At 40.4% G+C, this 19,189-nt stretch overlaps 1 protein-coding gene and 1 pseudogene across 8 annotated transcripts in view; both read right to left on the bottom strand.

Annotated features, from left to right (window-relative positions):
- The window catches only part of GRM7 (glutamate metabotropic receptor 7), a 906,130-nt gene that overhangs the window by 267,884 nt on the left and 619,057 nt on the right, over nt 1-19,189 (bottom strand). For all 8 annotated transcript variants that reach the window (XR_004300388.1, XR_004300389.1, XR_004300390.1 and 5 more), the window contains exon 7: nt 9,639-9,778. Coding sequence is in view for 4 of the 8 variants with exons in the window: in XM_032411836.1 (XP_032267727.1) it covers nt 9,639-9,778 (140 nt within the window). In the remaining 4 variants the exon portion in view is untranslated. The remainder of the gene's footprint in view (nt 1-9,638; nt 9,779-19,189) is intronic.
- On the bottom strand, nt 11,896-12,571 carry LOC116636754 (annotated as a pseudogene).

The following is a 19,189-nucleotide window of genomic DNA, read 5'->3' as shown; positions in this document are numbered from 1 at the left end:
TTTCTGATTTTTAAAAGAACAGCCCAAAATGTAGTTGTTCTTAATGAAATTTCTTAATTTCTAAAATATTGCCAAGTCATTAACTTCTTAAACCTATCTGCTGTCTGTATTCAGTTTGGGATTTCTTATCTCAAGCCGGCGGACAAGTGGAAAACAGTAGTTACTGTCAGATTCGGAAATGCTCACAAATGCAAAGAACTCTTGTCACTCTGGTCTCAGGTGAAATGTCATCTTTTCAGGGAAGCTTTCCTTGTCCTGCTTCACAGATTTAGGAACTGCAAAGAGCATGATTATAAACTAGATCCTCTGATCCCAAATTCTTTGCCGCTTTGACTCCTTCATGAAGGTGGCATTAAAGGGTAGAGAAGCCAGTGGCAGACGGAACCAGCGTCAATGGCATGATTTTCTTTTTAAAGATTTTATTTATTTATTTGACAGAGAGAGACACAGCAAGAGAGGGAACACAAGCAGGGGGAGTGGGAGAGGGAGAAGCAGGCTTCCCGCGGAGCAGGGAGCCTGATGTGGGACTCGATCCCAGGACCCTGGGACCATGACCTGAGCTGAAGGCAGACACTTAACGACTGAGCCACCCAGGCTCCCCTCAACGGCTTGATTTTTAAGTTACTTTCACCAACACAGAAGTAGCCAACGATTCTCCTACTTGATCCCTCAGGACAGTAATCCCACTCCATGTTCTCAATAGCCACTGGTAGGTTTCTAAAACTAAAAATCAATTGAAACAAAACTAAAACCAGCTTCTACCCCCCTTTTTCCAAAGAGACCAAAACAGTCTATCTTTGCAATTTGAACAAGCCCATATGCCACTTGTAAAATGGAACCTGGAACTTATCTGGTGACTTAAGTTCTTGGATGGATCCCTAAATCATGGAACTGCTGACTAGGGTTGAACTCTGGATAAATCCTCCTATCCGTTCATCTGACAGACCCTGGGAATTCTACATTAAAAATGACAACCCTCACTCCTAGGTAACATATGGTACAAGTCAATGGTCTGTTCATCTCCTCATCTAGTTAATATAGAACAAGCCATTTTTATATGCTAAGCATTATGCTGGGTGCTGGAGTATAAAAAATAATGTAGCTAAGCACAAGAAACTGACATTTTGAGCAGTTACAGATGATGTTATAAACTAAGGATATTAAATTATTGTTGCTGTTGTGGCTATAACATTAGCTGAATATTTACTATGTGCCAGGCACAGTTTTAAGTATATTCCATATTTCACTACATTTAAATCTAACAATAACCTTATGAAATTTGTGCTATTATAATCCTGCTTTACAGCTAGTAAGTAGTGGAGCAGAGACTTAGGTCCATTTAATCAGGTCTGCTTCAAAACCTGTAGTCCTAATAAGAAAACAACAAATTGTAAAGGAATTATTTTTATTCCTTTACAACAATTAATTATGATGAGCAATAAGGTGATTCTATAAAAGGAGACTGTAAATTGAAGCTGAAGAAATTCTAGGTTTTGACAACTTACATATTTTTTCCCTTGTCTACGTTGCTTTGATTATGCCTATCCATTACCCCATAGCTCATGCAATACTCTAAATTATCAGTATTATTAGATTTTTAAAACATTTTTACTGTTGCAATTATAAACAATAGCGATTAGTAGTTTTATAGGCAGGTGTAAGTAAGTATTGATTTTGGCATATATAACTTGATTAAACAATGCTTTCTGCAATCAACCATACTTCTTATGTCTTCAGATGCCTCTGAGAGCCAAACTTCTAAGCACATGGAAGGTTCAATATTTAACAAAATCTCAACATTTAAAACTTACATTTTGATCACCTCAATTTAATGAAATGTGAAAAAAATTTGCTTATTGAGGGTAGGCGCTTTTTTTTCCTGATCTGGACATATTAAAAAAGTATTTTTAAAATTTTTGATGGCTTCAGTGAATGAGATTACAAGCAATAAGGATCATACTTAAATTCCCTTGATCTATTGATAATGGAACAATTCAGAGAACATATAAGTGGCTTCCAGCAGGGGTTTCCTAGGGCTCAAAGGCTATAAGCTGGACCTAGTTTTTCTAAGGTTTTTTTTTTTTAGCTTTTTTTTTTTTTTTAATTTGAGAGAGAGACAGAGAGACAGAGATAGTGAGAAGAGAGCATGAGCGGGGAGGAGAGGGAGAAGCAGGCTTCCCGCCAAGCAGGGAGCCCGATGCAGGGCTCGATCTCAGGACCCTGGGATCATGACCCGAGCCGAAGGCAGACGCTTAACGACTGAGACACCCAAGTGCCCCTCACTCTAAGTTTTGACTCCTCTTCCCTGGAGCTCCTGCAGTGTGGCCTCCAAATGGCTCCCTGTGGCTCCGGAGGGTCACACCCATTGGACAAGCGCTTCTTGGTACCCCAGATTAGCCGACAGATGTCTAGTGGTTCTTTCTTTTGGACAGACTTAGTTCAGCACCTGTCCCATTACCATGGTCCTGGCAATTGGCTTAAACAGAATCAGATCCCACCCCTGGTCTTAAGAACTCTTCAGGGCAAACCATATGGCTAACAGGAAACCTGGGGGCTCCTCCCACAGGGAGGAAGTGTGGCTGCTTGCTGCAGGTCAGGTCCATCATTCAAAAGTGTTCATATTCATTTTACATGGTTTCATATATTAACAGAAACCCCAGATGCCTACCATGTGTCAGGTACTTTGCTAGTAGGTACGAAAAACAACTAAATTTTGGATTCTACCTTCCAGGAGCTTTCAGCCTCTAGGTGAAAAGTAAGTTTAACAGTGAACAAATCACTTAAAAAGCAAACGAGCCTCATATACCTCACAAGATCACAAAGCTGGACAATTTTACAGAATGGCAGACGATTGAGGATCCAGAAAAGGTTAAGTAATATTCATTCAGAGCCTTTTATGTAAAAGGGGTGCAATTCCCTGCAGGAAGATGCCTACTAAGAATGCTTGTTTTTAAACTCTAACATTTCGGTATTTGAAATAATTTCAGGTATTTGAAAATTTAACATTTTGGGGCACATCTAATTTCCTACTAATTGCAAATAAATGAAAGATGACAAAAGTCACCTCTATTTCTCAGTACACATAACAAATGTAGAGTTTACTTCATATCATACATTTCAAATTTTTAAAAGCATCTACATTTCATTTTTGTCTTTTTCCTGACATAGTCCCTGATGCCAATTTTTATTTTTATTTTTATTTTTTATTTTTTATTTTTTTTAAAGATTTTATTTATTTATTTGACAGAGAGAGAGAGTGAGAGAGGGAACACAAGCAGGGGGAGTGGGAGAGGGAGAAGCAGGCTTCCCGCGGGGCAGGGAGCCCGATGTGGGGCTCGATCCCAGGACCCTGGGATCATGACCTGAGCCAAAGGCAGATGCTTAACGACTGAGCCACCCAGGCGCCCCCCTGATGCCAATTTTTAAATGGTACTGCATTATGCATTTTAAAACATGTTTTTTCTTCTTCTCCATCCTGGGAACACTACTTATCCTTCAAAGTCCAATTCAAATATAAATCATATGTAAATACAAAAATTAAATTATACAATATCTAAGCCCTTTAAATGCAATATATTCATTACAGGCCCCTTATCTTAGTCAGTGAACACCAGGTGCAGGGCCGGCCCTTCCTTTATCCTAGCATCTCCATTAGCTATCATCCTTTCTGACACACTGCAGATGTCTCTTTGTTTCATTAACCCTTTTCCTGCTTTTCTGCCAGGCATAACGTTTTATGGAATCTCTGTGTAGAATACAAGCCTGAGAAAATAAGTCAGGATTATTTCTTTGGAGGTTGCAATGGGGAGAGTAAACGGCTTTGGTCTTTATGATTTCCTTTCAATGAATTCTTGTTCGTGCATAAATATCCTAGTAGCAAAGCATGTGCTCATCTCTTAGCCCAAAGAGGACACAGACCCCAGGGCTACTAGTCCAACAGGCAGTAAGAATGCACGAAGGCATTCTCTAATGGGCAGCACACTATTAGACACCTAAGTTCCAGATACAGAACAGCAGAGCAGTCTGGTGGATAGGCTGGATTCTTAAAACTCTGATTTCTTGGCTCAGAAACTCATTTGCAATCACTGACCACAGAGAAAGCACTTGTGAAAATTTCATTTGCTAGAGATGATCTACTGGGGATTGCAAGAGTAGCCCTGAGTCTTTGTAAATGAGGAGAAGTACAATTGTCACTTGAAATGCTTTGTTTTATTCTATTGACCGCAAGAAAGCAAACCTATGAAACTAAGTTTGCCTGAATTACACTCTTAATAGAATTTTTAACCGAGAATAATTATAACAAAAGGAACATTAAGGACTGGGTAGTGTTGGGTAAGATCCCAACTACTGTGTGGGCTGCCTGGGCCGTGGCTCTGGCGGTCCAGGATAGGGTGCAGGAGTGCCTCTGGGTACTCTCCTTATCTCCTCTTTTGTCTTTCCTTTGTGATTTAAAGTCAACTTACTGATATCCTAAGGATCCCATAAAAGGCATCAATAGGGACATGGCCTGTCAAGGCCAGTTATCCTAGCAGCCATCCTAAACTGAATTAACCCAGCCTCTCACCATTCTGAACACAGATGGCCCTCTTTCTGGCTCAGTCATCCATACCTTCAGGTTGCATGTAGGACCAAGCATACACTACTGGATCCATGTGAGAATTCAGGTGTCCTGTCTGTTCTTCATAACACACCACTTTCAGCATGAAAAAGTAGAATAAAAAATGTTCCCACCTACTAATGCTATATCACCCGGATCTAGCTTCCATTAACAAACACAAAAGCCAAAGTATATGTTTGCCCTAACTTTCTGGGCTCATGAAACAGAATACTTTAAGTTGGGTAACATTTGGAGTAGTTAGAAAGGAACTATACCATTTCCTATGAGGTTTTCAAGACCTTGGGTTCTTGGCTATTCTCTTTTCTCTTTCTTTAATGGATTTAAATGTTATTTATAGGTTAACAACTAACTGGCTTTTCTTTTCTTTTTTTTAATAACTGTAGACCAAAACTGTCTTCTGAGCTTCAGACTTCTATCCAGTTCATTTCGGCTCTCATACATTTAAGAGCACCAACTCAGGATTCTCAATTTTACCCCCCTCTCCTGCCCACTCTAAGCAGTCTTCCTAATCTTATGTGGCTATCATCTACACAGCCTCTCAAGCCGTAAACATGGGGTTCACCTTTTGAATCTTACTTTTTCCTTCAATTCCAGCACTGAATCCATCACTACATTATCCTATTCTTCCTCTAATATATGTGTATGTAAATATATACAGACATGTATATGTTATGTGTTATCCACACATGTGTTTCTACCCACCTCATTACAGCACTACAATCAGCACACTCTCTAAGCCAGTGGATCTCAAAGTGCCATCAGCCTTACACAGGGACTCTTAGAAAGGCAGATATTTGAGCCTCCTCCCAGTCTGAGACCTTCTGGGTCTTAGAGGCCACTTTCAGACAACAGTTTTGAGCAATGGAAACTTGATCAAGGCAAAGGGGCCCACAGTGACCCCCTGGCTGAATACTGACAGGCTCATCAGGGGACCTACCTCAAGATATCCACTGGCCCTGATTGACTAATGGGCTACTTACCACCAGGCACAGTTCCCTATGTCCCCATACCTCCTTACCTTCCTCCTTTAAAAACAGCCCCCACCCACTGCGTGGTTGCAGTTTCTCCTTTGCCGTCCTTCCCATGGCTCCCTTGTGGTGTATTCCATACATTTCTATCACCTTTGTTCTGCCTCAGGTAAATCCTTTCCCCACAGGCACCACTAGCTTCCACTCCATCGTTGCCCCACATTTGGGGGCCCCCAACCGGTTGAGACAGACACCACATGAATCAGAAACCCATTTGGTGGGGGGCAGCAATCTGTGTTTTCACAAACGCTCTGGATGATCCTGCTACTTGCTGAGGTTTGAGAACCCCTTCACTAACCATCCTATTTCACTTGATAGCTAAAATCAACTCTCAGTTGGTCTTCCTCTCCCACTCTTGCCCCTTCCAATTCATTACCTTCCTAGCAGACAAAGTAATTTTTTATTTCTAAATTTGATCTAGTCACTCCCCTATTTAATACTTCTCATTGGCTTTTAAATGCACTCAAAACAAATTTTAAAAATGTTTTAGCATAGCCTGCAAAGGACTTCATGCTATGTGTCTTATCAATGGCTCTGACCTTTCCTACCACCCATCCTCCTCTCCCTTAGTCACGCCATTGCTAGGGCAGCCTCCTGACCTGCTTGGTGGATCACTCCTATTCCTCACAGTCCTGGCTTCTCATCTGGGAGGTCTCTCTCCACTTCCATTATTCTCCCTGCTCCATGACTCTTCTCACAGTTTCAAATCTCCATATGTACATCCGTTTACTTGTATATCATGCACCTCCAATCCTAGATCATCAATTTTGTGAGAACAGGGACCACATTTGTTTTCTTCCACCACTGTGTACCCATTGCCTCCTGAGATGCATCATAGGTGCATTAAAAACAAACAAAAACCTGTTAAATGGCTAATCAAATGCAATTCCTATGAAGGATAAAATACAAACCAAAATTTTAAAAAAATGGTGTTGATGTTGGTCATTAAAAATTGTAGGCTTAAGAATTCCCAGGTAGGGGCACCTGGGTGGCTCAGTCGTTAAGCATCTGCCTTCGGCTCAGGTCATGATCCCAGGGTCATGGGATCGAGCCCCGCATCGGGCTCCCTGCTCAGCTGGAAGCCTGCTTCTCCCTCTCCCACTCCCCCTGCTTGTGTTCCCTCTCTCGCTGTGTTTCTCTCTGTCAAATAAATAAATAAAAATCTTAAAAAAAAAAAAAAAAAAAAAGAATTCCCAGGTAATATCTGGAGTTGGTGTGAAGCGTGGTTGGGATTCTTTTGTGCATGGACAAATTACACATGCCGGGGATTTAACACTGGTGCAGAGGGTTATGCTAGCAAAGATTAATGCACTATATAATCTTGTGGGTCTTACAATAAGTCCTGAGCAGTTCACATGTATAGCACAGACCTTGATTCTCTCTACCTTTAGTTCTGGCTAATCCATCTTTGTATCCCACAGGCAACACCCATTCAAAACACACTTTGGATATGTCAGCCAGGTTATGCTATTTTGATTCTGCTTTTGATTACCACCCCTCGAGTTTACCTGCTGAACTTTGTTTATTTGCTTGTTTTGCTTTTATTTTCTCTTTTTGCTCACAAGTTTAGTATGCTTTAAGCTCAGGATAATTTTAGCTTTTTCTTTGCTTCTAGTACTCAGCATTCATCCCAGCCATGGCTGGCACTGGCTGGCTGGCTCCATGCATTCTTGGATGCCGGATCACAATCCTTTGGACCCAATCATTGTGTGAGCTCACTTGGATGGGAGATCTCAGGGGAGGGAGAACTGGACAGGTATAAACACAGCAAGGCCAGAGCAATGTGCAAATAAGGTAACTGGCCTGTGGTGGCCTCACCAACCTCCCACTTATGAACAATCCTCTCGTCGAAACCATGACCCAAACTCTCCACCACTATGACATTAATTCTGTTTTCTACTCTCAAGAAGCCCTTCTCTCAATAATTTCCAAAGTGCCTTCTAAAGGTATAGACTGATAAATGCTAACAGCATAATTCCCAGCTTTGTAAGATATATTAGAAGGAATTTTCTGGGATAGGGCCTGTGATGGTTCATTTTATGTGCATGGGGCACCCAACCATTTGGCTAAGCAGTATTCTAGGCAGGTCTGTGAGGGTGTTTCTGAATGAGCTGAATATTTAAACTGGTACAGTGAGCAAAACAGATGGCCCTCCCCAATGTGAGTAGGTCTAAACAAACTTGAGAGCTGAAATACAATAAAAAGGCTGAGTCAGAAAGAATCCTCTCTGCTTATCTTCCCATTGGGACATCAATCTTCCCCTGACTTCACACACTCAGACTGGAACTTACACCATTACACCTTTGGCTCTCCTGGGTCTCCAGCTTGCCAATTAGACATCTTGGGACTTCTCATCCTTCATAGCTGAATGAGCCATTTCCTTATAGTCTAGCTATCTATCATCTATCCTATTGGTCCCATTTCTCTGAGGAACCCAGAGTAATTCAGGAAACTTCTGGACCAAAGAAAATCATGTGCCTGTATATACTATAATATTTATGAAGCCGGGATGTTCTACCCAATTTATAAAGCTTGCCCAATGTAGCCAGCCACCATGCCACTGCAGGAAGGGACCTGCTGCAGAACCTCTTGAAGTGTAACCCTATCGAGTACAACTCAGCACAGAGGCCCCACAATACCCTTACTTCTCCGACTTCTGCTGCACTAGGTTCCAGGACCCCAACCACCAGGCTAGGGTCTGACCTATTTAAGATCCCTTCCAGGAGAGGAGGAAAATCATGGGAAGCATGGGATGCTGAGCTCCAGCTAGGTTTGGCCCAGCCAGGGTGGAGGTACCCTAGCTCATGCTCTTTACTACCTGTAAAGATTGGTGGATTTATTTAAATTAACAATAATTTCAAGTAGGACATTGTAAATATTATGAGAAGCACACTGTTGAATGTTGAACCTGAGCTATTAAGAAACCAAAAAAAAGTTTTTTTAAATGGCCAGAAAGCTGTTAGCTAACATCAAGGCAGGCACATTCCAAACAGAACATAAACAACTTCAGCAGAATATAAATGATAATCAGACAAAGCCACTCAATGACTATGGTGGAACAAGACAAAAAACAAGGCCACTCCACAACTGGGTCTGCAACCAGACAGAAAAAAGGATACTCTGCAACCACAAATATAATATGTCCCTTCTTCAGTTCTCTAAAGTGCCTACTGTTTCTTTTTTAAGTGACAACTCTTGCTTAGCCTTTATCTTCCCTTTCCCTACACAAAAATCACCAAGGTGTACTATCATCAACTTGTGTCTATTTTCTAAGAGGACCCAAACCAAAACTAGCCCTAGTTTCCCTAAACCTCCTGAAAATTACCCACCTTAGCCCCAAACATATAATAAATGACATCTAAACTCCTTCATCATGAAGAGGTTTTGCTGGCAGGAGCTTCTCCTCATGCAACTAAAAGTTAAATAAACGTAACTGCGTCTGACTACAGATGAGCTCCTGATGGTCTCTGGCTGGTGCACTTTGACCTAACCTCCACAAGGAAGTAGCCGCTTACTCAAGGTCATGTTTGACAAGAAGAGGAAGAGATTATGGATGTTAACATTGCAATTACTCAGAGAATCTCAGTAAAAACTAAAGTGACTCACTAAAATGCTCTAAATGAAAAAAATACATCACCATATGAAGAAGAAAAGAAAGAAGAAAGAAAAGCTGACCAAGAGAAGGATCTTTTAAAGTATTAGCGGGCAACTTGTCTGTTAGGCACTTCAAGCCTCAGGCTAAATGAGATCATTCACATAAGTGCTGAGTATAATGCCCAGCACAAATTCAAAGCACATTTTTATCATCATAATCATCATCACTATCACTCTTATATTATTATGGATTATCAATCCCTGCAGATGATTTTAACAGGATGCATGCCCACATATATATCCACACAAACAAAAACAAGAACACTGGCCTAATTGAGCATATTAAAAGTCTGTCTGTTCATCACATAAGCAAAGGGAAAGGAACAATTAGTACTCACATTGAGCTGAAGTTCATCTGTCCACTGTCCAATCAGACGGTAACCAGGGTTGGTGGTGTTTGTGGTCTGGTACTGAAAGATGTCATAACGCCCAGGTGCATCCCCATTTTTGTTAAACATTACTGGGGTGCCTGCACTCCCTGAGGAAGACAAGAAAATGCCAGATTTTATAATCGAGATTCCTTCTACCTCTTATGCCTTCGGTGATGGTCTGGAGACCTGCTGATGAGCAAGGTAGCTAGTAGATAACCCCATGTTTAATAGGCTCCCCCCCAGATGGGCAATAGATAACCCATGGGCGGGTCATCACTATGGCCTGTGGATGCTTACTAGAGAAGGTGGGAAGGTGACCTGCTTCCCCTTTTGAACAGTTCTATTTCTCAATATTTCTTAGTATTTTATGCTAATCTTTCCCCCTTGTGGAGAAAATTAAATGCATTATTTCCCAGAGACCATCTTAAGTTGTATTATTATTTTAGTTTCCACTTAATTATCAATTGTGGTTAGTAAAGAACCATTTCAAAAATAATACATTTTTAAAAGGAAATCTAAGAGGATTAAAAAATGAAGAAAAAAGTTTACTTAAATATGTACTTGGATATTGATTGTATTTAAACATATTTGTTGCTGGTCATGTCTAATTTATATGATAACCAGTCTAAAATGCTTAGTAATGTACATGGAAAGTATTTAATAAATATTAATTTTTTTCTCAATCTGCTATGTGGGTCTTACTTCTTTAAAATGTGGGTCTTAGATGAAACCCATTATTTTGGCAGAATTAGACACTGAAGTCAACTTAAAAAGACTGATACATTCATCGAGAGAGAGAGAGAGTGTGTATGTGTGTCCATGTGTATCCTTTCAAAGTTAGATGTGAATGAAAAGCTCCTTAGTATTAACCACGTGGAACAACTGGCAAATCATACACAGAGAACAAAAGATGTGGGTTTGGGTTACTTTCAGCAAGAGTTACAAAGGATTCATCAAAAGTTGGCAAACTGAGTGCTGTTTCTCTCATGATCCCTTGGAAATAGGATAAATACCACTGGCCTCAGGGTATGTGACTGGTATCTGTTCTCTAAGTTAATACTGGATTGATATTTTTCAGAGGAAACAATGATATAGTTCCTGTCTTTTACAAGGAAGTTAAAGATCATTTATAAGCTGAAACAGAATCACTAAGAACAGAAATTCATTTTGTTATTTTTTGTTGGAGAGGGGTGGAATAAATTCAGGTAATGAGCATCAAGCCCGTTTGAGAATTCTCATTATAAATTTAAGACCCAAATGATTGCAAAGTTCTGCATTTGGTTAGCAAAGTCACTAGCTTCTGCAGAAGCTGGGCCGACATGGTATTTGCATTAATAACATGGATGGGGTTGGGGGGAGTCGTGTTAACTGGAAAAGAGTAAACAAGCTTAAAACAGTTAAAAAAATAAAAGGCGCACCTATACTTAAGGAAGCAGGTGTGATGCTGAGTGGCCACACATGAATAATCACTCAACACAAGAAAAGAGTTAGAAAATGGATCCAGACAGAGTGACAACATTTAGGTCATCAGAGACATACAGAATTGCAATCCTATGCTGAAAGTTACCTCTAGTAGAAGAGGGAGTTCAATATATAGGCAGGATTCAGGAACAACTAAAGAACTCCACACTATCCTACAACCGTCAAGCATAGGATTTTATAATTCTTTGGTATTGAAAATGAAAAAAAAAATTGGAGCTTATAGTAGGTTCAGTAATGGCTCCCCAAATATTTCCATGTCCTAATCCCCAGAACCTGTGAATGTTACCATAAAAATGAGAGATTTTTGGAAATATGATTAGGGATCATGAAATGGGAGAAGACTATCTTGGATTATCTGGGTGAGTCCAGTGCAATCATAATGATCCCTACAGGAAAAAGGAAACAGGAATCAAAGGAGGAAGGAGCTGTAATGGTCAAAACAAGAAGTTAGAGTGATGTGAGGAAGGGTTCATGACCCCAGAAGGGCAAGTGACCCTCACAAGCTAGAAAAATCAAGGAAACAGATTCTTTTCCAGAGCCTACAGAAGGAACCAAACCCTCCTTCACCTTAACAAAGCCTGGTGAGACCTGTGTCAGACTCCCAAACTACAGAACTGTAAGATCATAAATTTATATTGTTTAAGCCACTAAATTTATGGTATTTTTTAAAGGTAGCAATATGAAACTAATAAAGAGCTGGAGGACACAGAACATCAAACTTCCTAATTTCACAGGTGACAAAGTATACTTAGGTTCAAAAAGGGGAAGTTCCTTGAGTGACTCAGCTAACTAAACTAAAATAGTACTTAATAACTGGCTTTGGAATCCCCAAGAAGGGGTTTAAATTCCAGAAACCACCTTCTAAGTGTGACTGTTACCACGTTATTCATTCTCCTTTAACTTCTGACTATCCCTAATGGGTTAGTGCGGATTCAATGTAATAAAGTATATAAACTGCTTAGTTCCATGCCTTTTACATAACAAATGCTCAATAGATGGGAATGATTTTATTGTTTTTGTTTTTAAAACAAGCTCTGGCCAGTTTTATAAAAGACAGATTTTGGGTGATTTACTTTCCAGCAGTCTGTCCCAGCATGCTTCTAATGACATCAAATCACCTGGATCAATGATAGCCAATGTGACTTCTCTGTAGTATTTCCCACATGCTGTGCCCATCTCAATATTATTACTGCTGTAGTGATGATGGACACCAGTTTTGGCCAACAGGGCATAGTACTCTATTTCTGATTTCCTTAGAGCTGGACAGTTGTTGGTGAGGATGACCAGCTTTGCTTTGCCACGTCTGATAGCTTTCAGAGTCTGCTTGTACCCTAGCATGCACTTTCCACTTTTCATAACAAGTTGGAGCCTAGGTTGATTGACTCCAGTGACTTTTTCATCTTCTTCACGGCCACCATCTTCCTCCCTTAGGTGAGGGACAGCCCCATCAAGACTAGACGCCAAGGGGGAGGAGCAAGATGGCGGAGGAGTAGGAGACCTAAATTTCATCTGGTCCCAGGAATTCAGCTAGATAAGGATCAAACCATTCTGAACACCTACAAACCCAACAGGAGATCAAAGAAAAGAATAGCGGCAACTCTCTGAACAGAAAAGCGACCACTTTCTGGAAGGTAGGATGTTCAGAGAAGTGAATCCGAGGCAATATTTGGGAAGATAGACGGCGGGGCAGGGGGCTTCTATCAGCCACTACCGACAAGTGACAGAGCCACAGAGCACAAAATCGAACTTTAAGAAGTTGGCTCCACTGAGGGATATCGCTCCAGTGGCTAAGCGGGAGGTGGAACCCTCGCGGGGACAGTGTGGTCTCAGGACCCTTGGGGTCACAGAAAGACCGGGGGTGCCTGAGTGTGGCAGAGCTCCCAGGTATCGGAGCGGGGAAGCCAGCTCCAGAGACGGAGCAGAGGAGCGGGCTCTCAGCTCGGGGTTGCCATAAACCGTGATCCGCAGCACAGATGGGCCACTACTCCTCCGGCAGCAACCCAACAAGGGGCAGATCCGGGGAGACTCCCCTTCCTCCCCTGGGAGGAGTGGTGCGGGAGTGCACTGTACGGATCTGCTGGGTTTAGAGACTCCACACGGGGTCGGGTGCCAGACACAGAAATGCTCGGTCACAGGCTGGGTGAGCACGGAGTGTGGCCGGAGACCAGGGAGACGGGAGTGACTGACTGCTTTGCTCTGGGGGCTCACTGAGGAGTGGGGCTCCGAGTTCTCGGCTCCTCCAGGGTGGAGATTGGGAGGCCGCCATTTTCACTCTCGTCCTCCAAAGCTGTACGGAAAGCTTGGAGGGAACAAAAGCTCTCAAGAACAAACCTGAGCAGATTACTTAGCCCAGACCCGGCAAGGGCAGGGCAATTCCGCCTCCAGCAAAGACATTTGGGAACCACAGCAACAGGCCCCTCCCCAAGAAGATCAGCAAGAACAGCCGGCCAAGACCAAGTTTACCGATCAATGAGACGGCAAGACTCCAAAACTAGGGAATACTGCACACAGAATCCATGGCTTCTTTCTCCATGATTCTTTAGTCTTTCAAAGTTAATATATTTTTTTTTAACTTTTTTTTTTTCTGAATTTTTCTTTTTCCCTTTTTCAACCAACATCTTTTCAATCCCTTTTTTAAAAAAAAAAACATTTTTATTTTTCATTTTTAAAGTCATATTCTATCCCTTCATAGTAGTTAACCTTATTTTTGGTATATATATATAAGTTGTTCTCTCTTTAAAATTTTGGCATACACTTTCTTCTAACATATCAAAATATACTCTAAATCTCTAGTGTATGGCTTTGTTCTAGTCTCCTGCCTGATCACATTCTCTCCTTTTTTTTTTAAATCCTCTTTCTTTTTTCAACAAACTTCTTATCTTATCAATTCCTTTTAAAAAATCTTTTATAATTTTCATCTTTACAGTCATATTCCATCCCTTCATCATATTAACCCTTATTTTTGTACATATATAAGTTTTTCTTTAAAATTTTGGGAGGCACTTTCATCTAACAGACCAAAATACACCCAAAATCTAGTGTGTGGCACTGATCTATGCACCAGCCTGATGATATCTGATCATATTCTGGCTTTTTGTTTTGTTTTGTTTTTCTTTGTTTTTACCTTTTTCTTTTTCTTTTTTCTTTCTTTCCCTTTCTTTTCCCCCAGTTTCATGTCTCTTCTGATTTGTTTAGTGTATATTTTCTGGGGACGTTGTTACCCCGTTAGCATTTTGTTCCCTCATTCATTGATTCTCCTCTGGACAAAATGACAAGATGGAAAAAATCACCTCAAAAAAAAAAAACAAAAAAAAAACAAGAGGCAGTACTGAATGCCAGGGACCTAATCAATATGGACTTTAGTAAGATGTTGGAACTACAGTTCAGAATGATGATTTTAAAGATACTAGCTGGGCTTGAAAAAAGCATGGAAGATATTAGAGAAACCTTTTCTGGAGAAATAAAAGTACTAAAATCTAACCAAGTCGAAATCAAAAAGGCTATTAATGAGGTGCAATAAAAAATGGAGGCTCTAACTGCTAGGATAAATGAGGCAGAAGAAAGAATTAGCGATATAGAAGACCAAATGATGGAAAATAAAGAATGAGAAAAAGAGAGATAAACAACTACTGGATCACGAGGGCAGAATTCGAGACATAAGTGATACCATAACACAAAACAATATTAGAATAATTGGGATCCCAGAAGAAGAAGAAAGAGAGAGAGAGGGGCAGAAGGGATATGGAACAAATTGTAGCAGAGAACTTCCCTAATTTGGGGAGGGAAACAGGCATCAAAATCCAGGAGGCACAGAGAACCCCTCTCAAAATCAATAAAAATAGGTCAACACCCCGACATCTAATAGTAAAACTTACGAGTCTCAGAGACAAAGAGAAAATCCTGAAAGCAGCTCGGGAGAAGAGATCTGTAACCTACAATGGTAGAAACATTTGATTGGCAACAGACCTATCCACAGAGACCTGGCAGGCCAGAAAGGACTGGCAGGATATATTCAGAGCACTAAATGAGAAAAATATACAGCCAAGAATACTATATCCAGCTAGGCTGTCATTGAAAATTGAAGGAGAGATAAAAAGCTTCCAGGACAAACAAAAACTAAAGGAATTTGCAAACACGAAACCAGCCCTACAAGAAATATTGAAAGGGGTCCTCTAAGCAAAGAGAGAGCCTAAAAGTAACAGAGACCAGAAAGGAACACAGACAATAGACAGTAACAGTCATCTTACAGGCAATACAATGGCACTAAATTCGTATCTTTCAATAGTTACCCTGAATGTAAATGGGCTAAATGCCCCAATCAAAAGACACAGGCTATCAGATTGGATTAAAAAACAAGACCCATCGATATGCTGTCTGCAAGAGACTCATTTTAGACCCAAAGACACCCCCAGATTGAAAGTGAGGGGGTGGAAAACCATTTACCATGCTAATGGACATCAAAAGAAAGCTGGGGTGGCAATCCTTATATCAGACAAATTAGATTTTAAACTAAAGACTGTAATAAGAGATGAGGAAGGACACTATATCCTACTTAAAGGGTCTATCCAACAAGAAGATCTAACAATTGTAAATATCTATGCCCCTAACATGGGAGCAGCCAATTATATAAGCCAATTAATAACAAAAACAAAGAAACACATCGACAACAATACAATAATAGTGGGGGACTTTAACACCCCCCTCACTGAAATGGATAGATCTTCTAAGCAAAAGATCAACAAGGAAATAAAGACATTAAATGACACACTGGACCAAATGGACTTCACAGACATATTCAGAACATTCCATCCCAAAGCAACGGAATACACATTCTTCTCTAGTGCCCAGGGAACATTCTCCAGAACAGATCACATCCTAGTTCACAAATCAGGTCTCAACTGGTACCAAAAGATCGGGATCATTCCCTGCCTATTTTCAGACCACAATGCTTTGAAACTAGAACTCAATCACAAGAGGAAAGTCAGAAAGAACTCAAATACATGGAGGCTAAAGAGCATCCTACTAAAGAATGAATGGGTCAACCAGGAAATTAAAGAAGAATTAAAAAAAATTCATGGAAACCAATGAAAATGAAAACACAACTGTTCAAAATCTTTGGGATGCAGCAAAGGCGGTCCTAAGAGGAAAGTATGTAGCAATACAAGCCTTTCTCAAGAAACAAGAAAGGTCTCAAGTACACAACCTAACCCTACACCTAAAAGATCTGGAGAAAGAACAGCAAATAAAGCCTAAACCCAGCAGGAGAAGAGAAATAATAAAGATCAGAGCAGAAATCAATGGAATAGAAACCAAAAGAACAGTAGAATAGATCAACGAAACTAGGAGCTGGTTCTTTGAAAGAATTAAGATTCTTAAGATTGATAAACCCCTGGCCAGACTTATCAAAAAGAAAAGAGAAATGACTGAAATAAATAAAATCATGAATGCAAGAGGAGAGATCACAACCAACACCAAAGAAAAACAAACAATTATAAGAACATATTATGAGCAACTATATGCCAGCAGATTAGATAATCTGGAAGAAATGGATGCATTCGTAGAGATGTATCAACTACCAAAACTGAACCAGGAAGAAATAGAAAACCTGAACAGACCTATAACCACTAAGGAAATTGAAGCAGTCATCAAAAATCTCCCAACAAACAAAACCCCAGGGCCAGATGGCTTTCCAGGGGAATTCTACCAAACATTTAAAGAAGAATTAATACCTATTCTTCTGAAACTGTTGCAAAAAATAGAAACGGAAGGAAAACTTCCAAACTCGCTTTATGAGGACACCATTACCTTGATCCCAAAACCAGACAAAGACCCCATCAAAAAGGAGAATTACAGACCAATACCCTTGATGAACATGGATGCAAAAATTCTCACCAAAATACTAGCCAATAAGATCCAAAAGTACATTAAAAGGATTATTCACATGACCAAGTGGGATTTATCCCTCGGTTGCAAGTTTGGTTCAACATCTCCAAATCAATCACGTCATACAATACTTTAACAAAAGAAAGAACAAGAACCATATGATCCTCTCAATAGATGCAGAAAAAGCATTTGACAAGGTACAGCATCCTCTCTTGATCAAAACTCTTCAGAGTATAGGGATAGAGGGTACATACCTCAATATCATAAAAGCCATCTATGAAAAACCTACAGCAAATATCATTCTCAATGGGGAAAAACTGAGAGCTTTCCCCCTAAGGTCAGGAACACTGCAGGGATGGCCACTATCACCACTGCTCTTCAACATAGTACTAGAAGTCCTAGTCACAGCAATCAGACGACAAAAAGAAATCAAAGGCATCCAAATCGGCAAAGAAGTCAAACTCTCACTCTTTGCAGATGATATGATACTTTATGTGGAAAAGCCAAAAGACTCCACCCCAAAACTGCTAGAACTCATACAGGAATTCAGTAAAGTGGCAGGATATAAAATCAATGCACAGAAATCAGTGGCATTCCTATACGCCAACAAGACAGAAGAAAGAGAAATTAAGGAGTCGATCCCATTTACAACTGCACCCAAAACCATAAGATACCTAGGAATAAATCTAACTAAAGGGGCAAAGAATCTGTACTCAGAAAACTATAAAATACTCATGAAAGAAATTGAGGAAGACACAAAGAAATGGGAAAACGTTCCATGCTCATGGATTGGAAGAAGTATTGTGAAGATGTCAATGCTACCCAGAGCAATCTACACATTCAATGCAATCCCCATCAAAATACCATCCACTTTTTTCAAAGAAATGGAACAAATAATCCTAAAATTTGTATGGAACAAGAAAAGACCCCACATAGCCAGAGGAATGTTGAAAAAGAAAAGCAAAGCTGGCAGCATCACAATTCCGGACTTCCAGCTCTATTACAAAGCTGTCATCATCAAGACAGTATGGTACTGGCACAAAAACAGACACATAGATCAATTCAACAGAATAGAGAGCCCAGAGACGGACCCTCAACTCTATGGTCAACTAATCTTCAACAAAGCAGGAAAGAATGTCCCATGGAAAAAAGTCTCTTCAACAAATGGTGCTGGGAAAATTGGACAGCCACATGCAGAAGAATGAAACTGGACCATTTCCTTACACCACACACAAAAATAGACTCCAAATGGTTGAAAGACCTAAATGTAAGACAGGAGTCCATCAAAATCCTAAAGGAGAACACAGGCAGCAACCTCTTCGACCTCAGCCGCAGCAACTTCTTCCTAGAAATATCACCAAAGGCAAGGGAAGCAAGGGCAAAAATGAACTATTGGGACTTCATCAAGATAAGAAGCTTTTGCATAGCAAAGGAAACAGTCAACAAAACCAAAAGACAACTGACAGAATGGGAGAAGATATTTGCAAATGACATATCAGATAAAGGGCTAGTATCCAAAATCTATAAAGCACTTATCAAGCTCAACACCCAAAGAACAAATGATCCAATCAAGAAATGGGCAGAAGACATGAACAGACATTTCTGCAAAGAAGATGTCCAAATGGCCAACAGACACATGAAAAAGTGCTCAACATCGCTTGGCATCAGGGAAATCCAAATCAAAACCTCAATGAGATACCACCTCACACCAGTCAGAATGGCTAAAATTAACAAGTCAGGAAACGACAGATGTTGGCAGGCATGCAGAGAAAGGGGAACCCTCCTACACTGTGGGTGGGAATGCAAGCTGGTGCAGCCACTCTGGAAAACAGTATGGACTTTCCTCAAAAAGTTCAAAATAGAGCTACCATACGACCCTGCAATTGCACTACTGGGTATTTACCCCAAAGATACAAATGTAGGGATCTGAAGGGATACGTGCACCCTGATGTTTATAGCAGCAATGTCCACAACGGCCAAACTGTGGAAAGAGCCAAGATGTCCATCGACAGATGAATGGATAGAGAAGATGTGGTATATATATACAATGGAATATTATGCAGCCATCAAAAGGAATGAGATCTTGCCATTTGCAACAACATGGATGGAACTGGAGGGTGTTATGCTGAGCAAAATAAATCAGAGAAAGACAT

Source organism: Phoca vitulina, unplaced genomic scaffold (genome assembly GCF_004348235.1).
Source record: "Phoca vitulina isolate PV1807 unplaced genomic scaffold, GSC_HSeal_1.0 scaffold13, whole genome shotgun sequence".
Lineage (NCBI taxonomy): Eukaryota > Metazoa > Chordata > Mammalia > Carnivora > Phocidae > Phoca > Phoca vitulina.
This window is presented reverse-complemented; position numbering and strand designations above follow the sequence as displayed.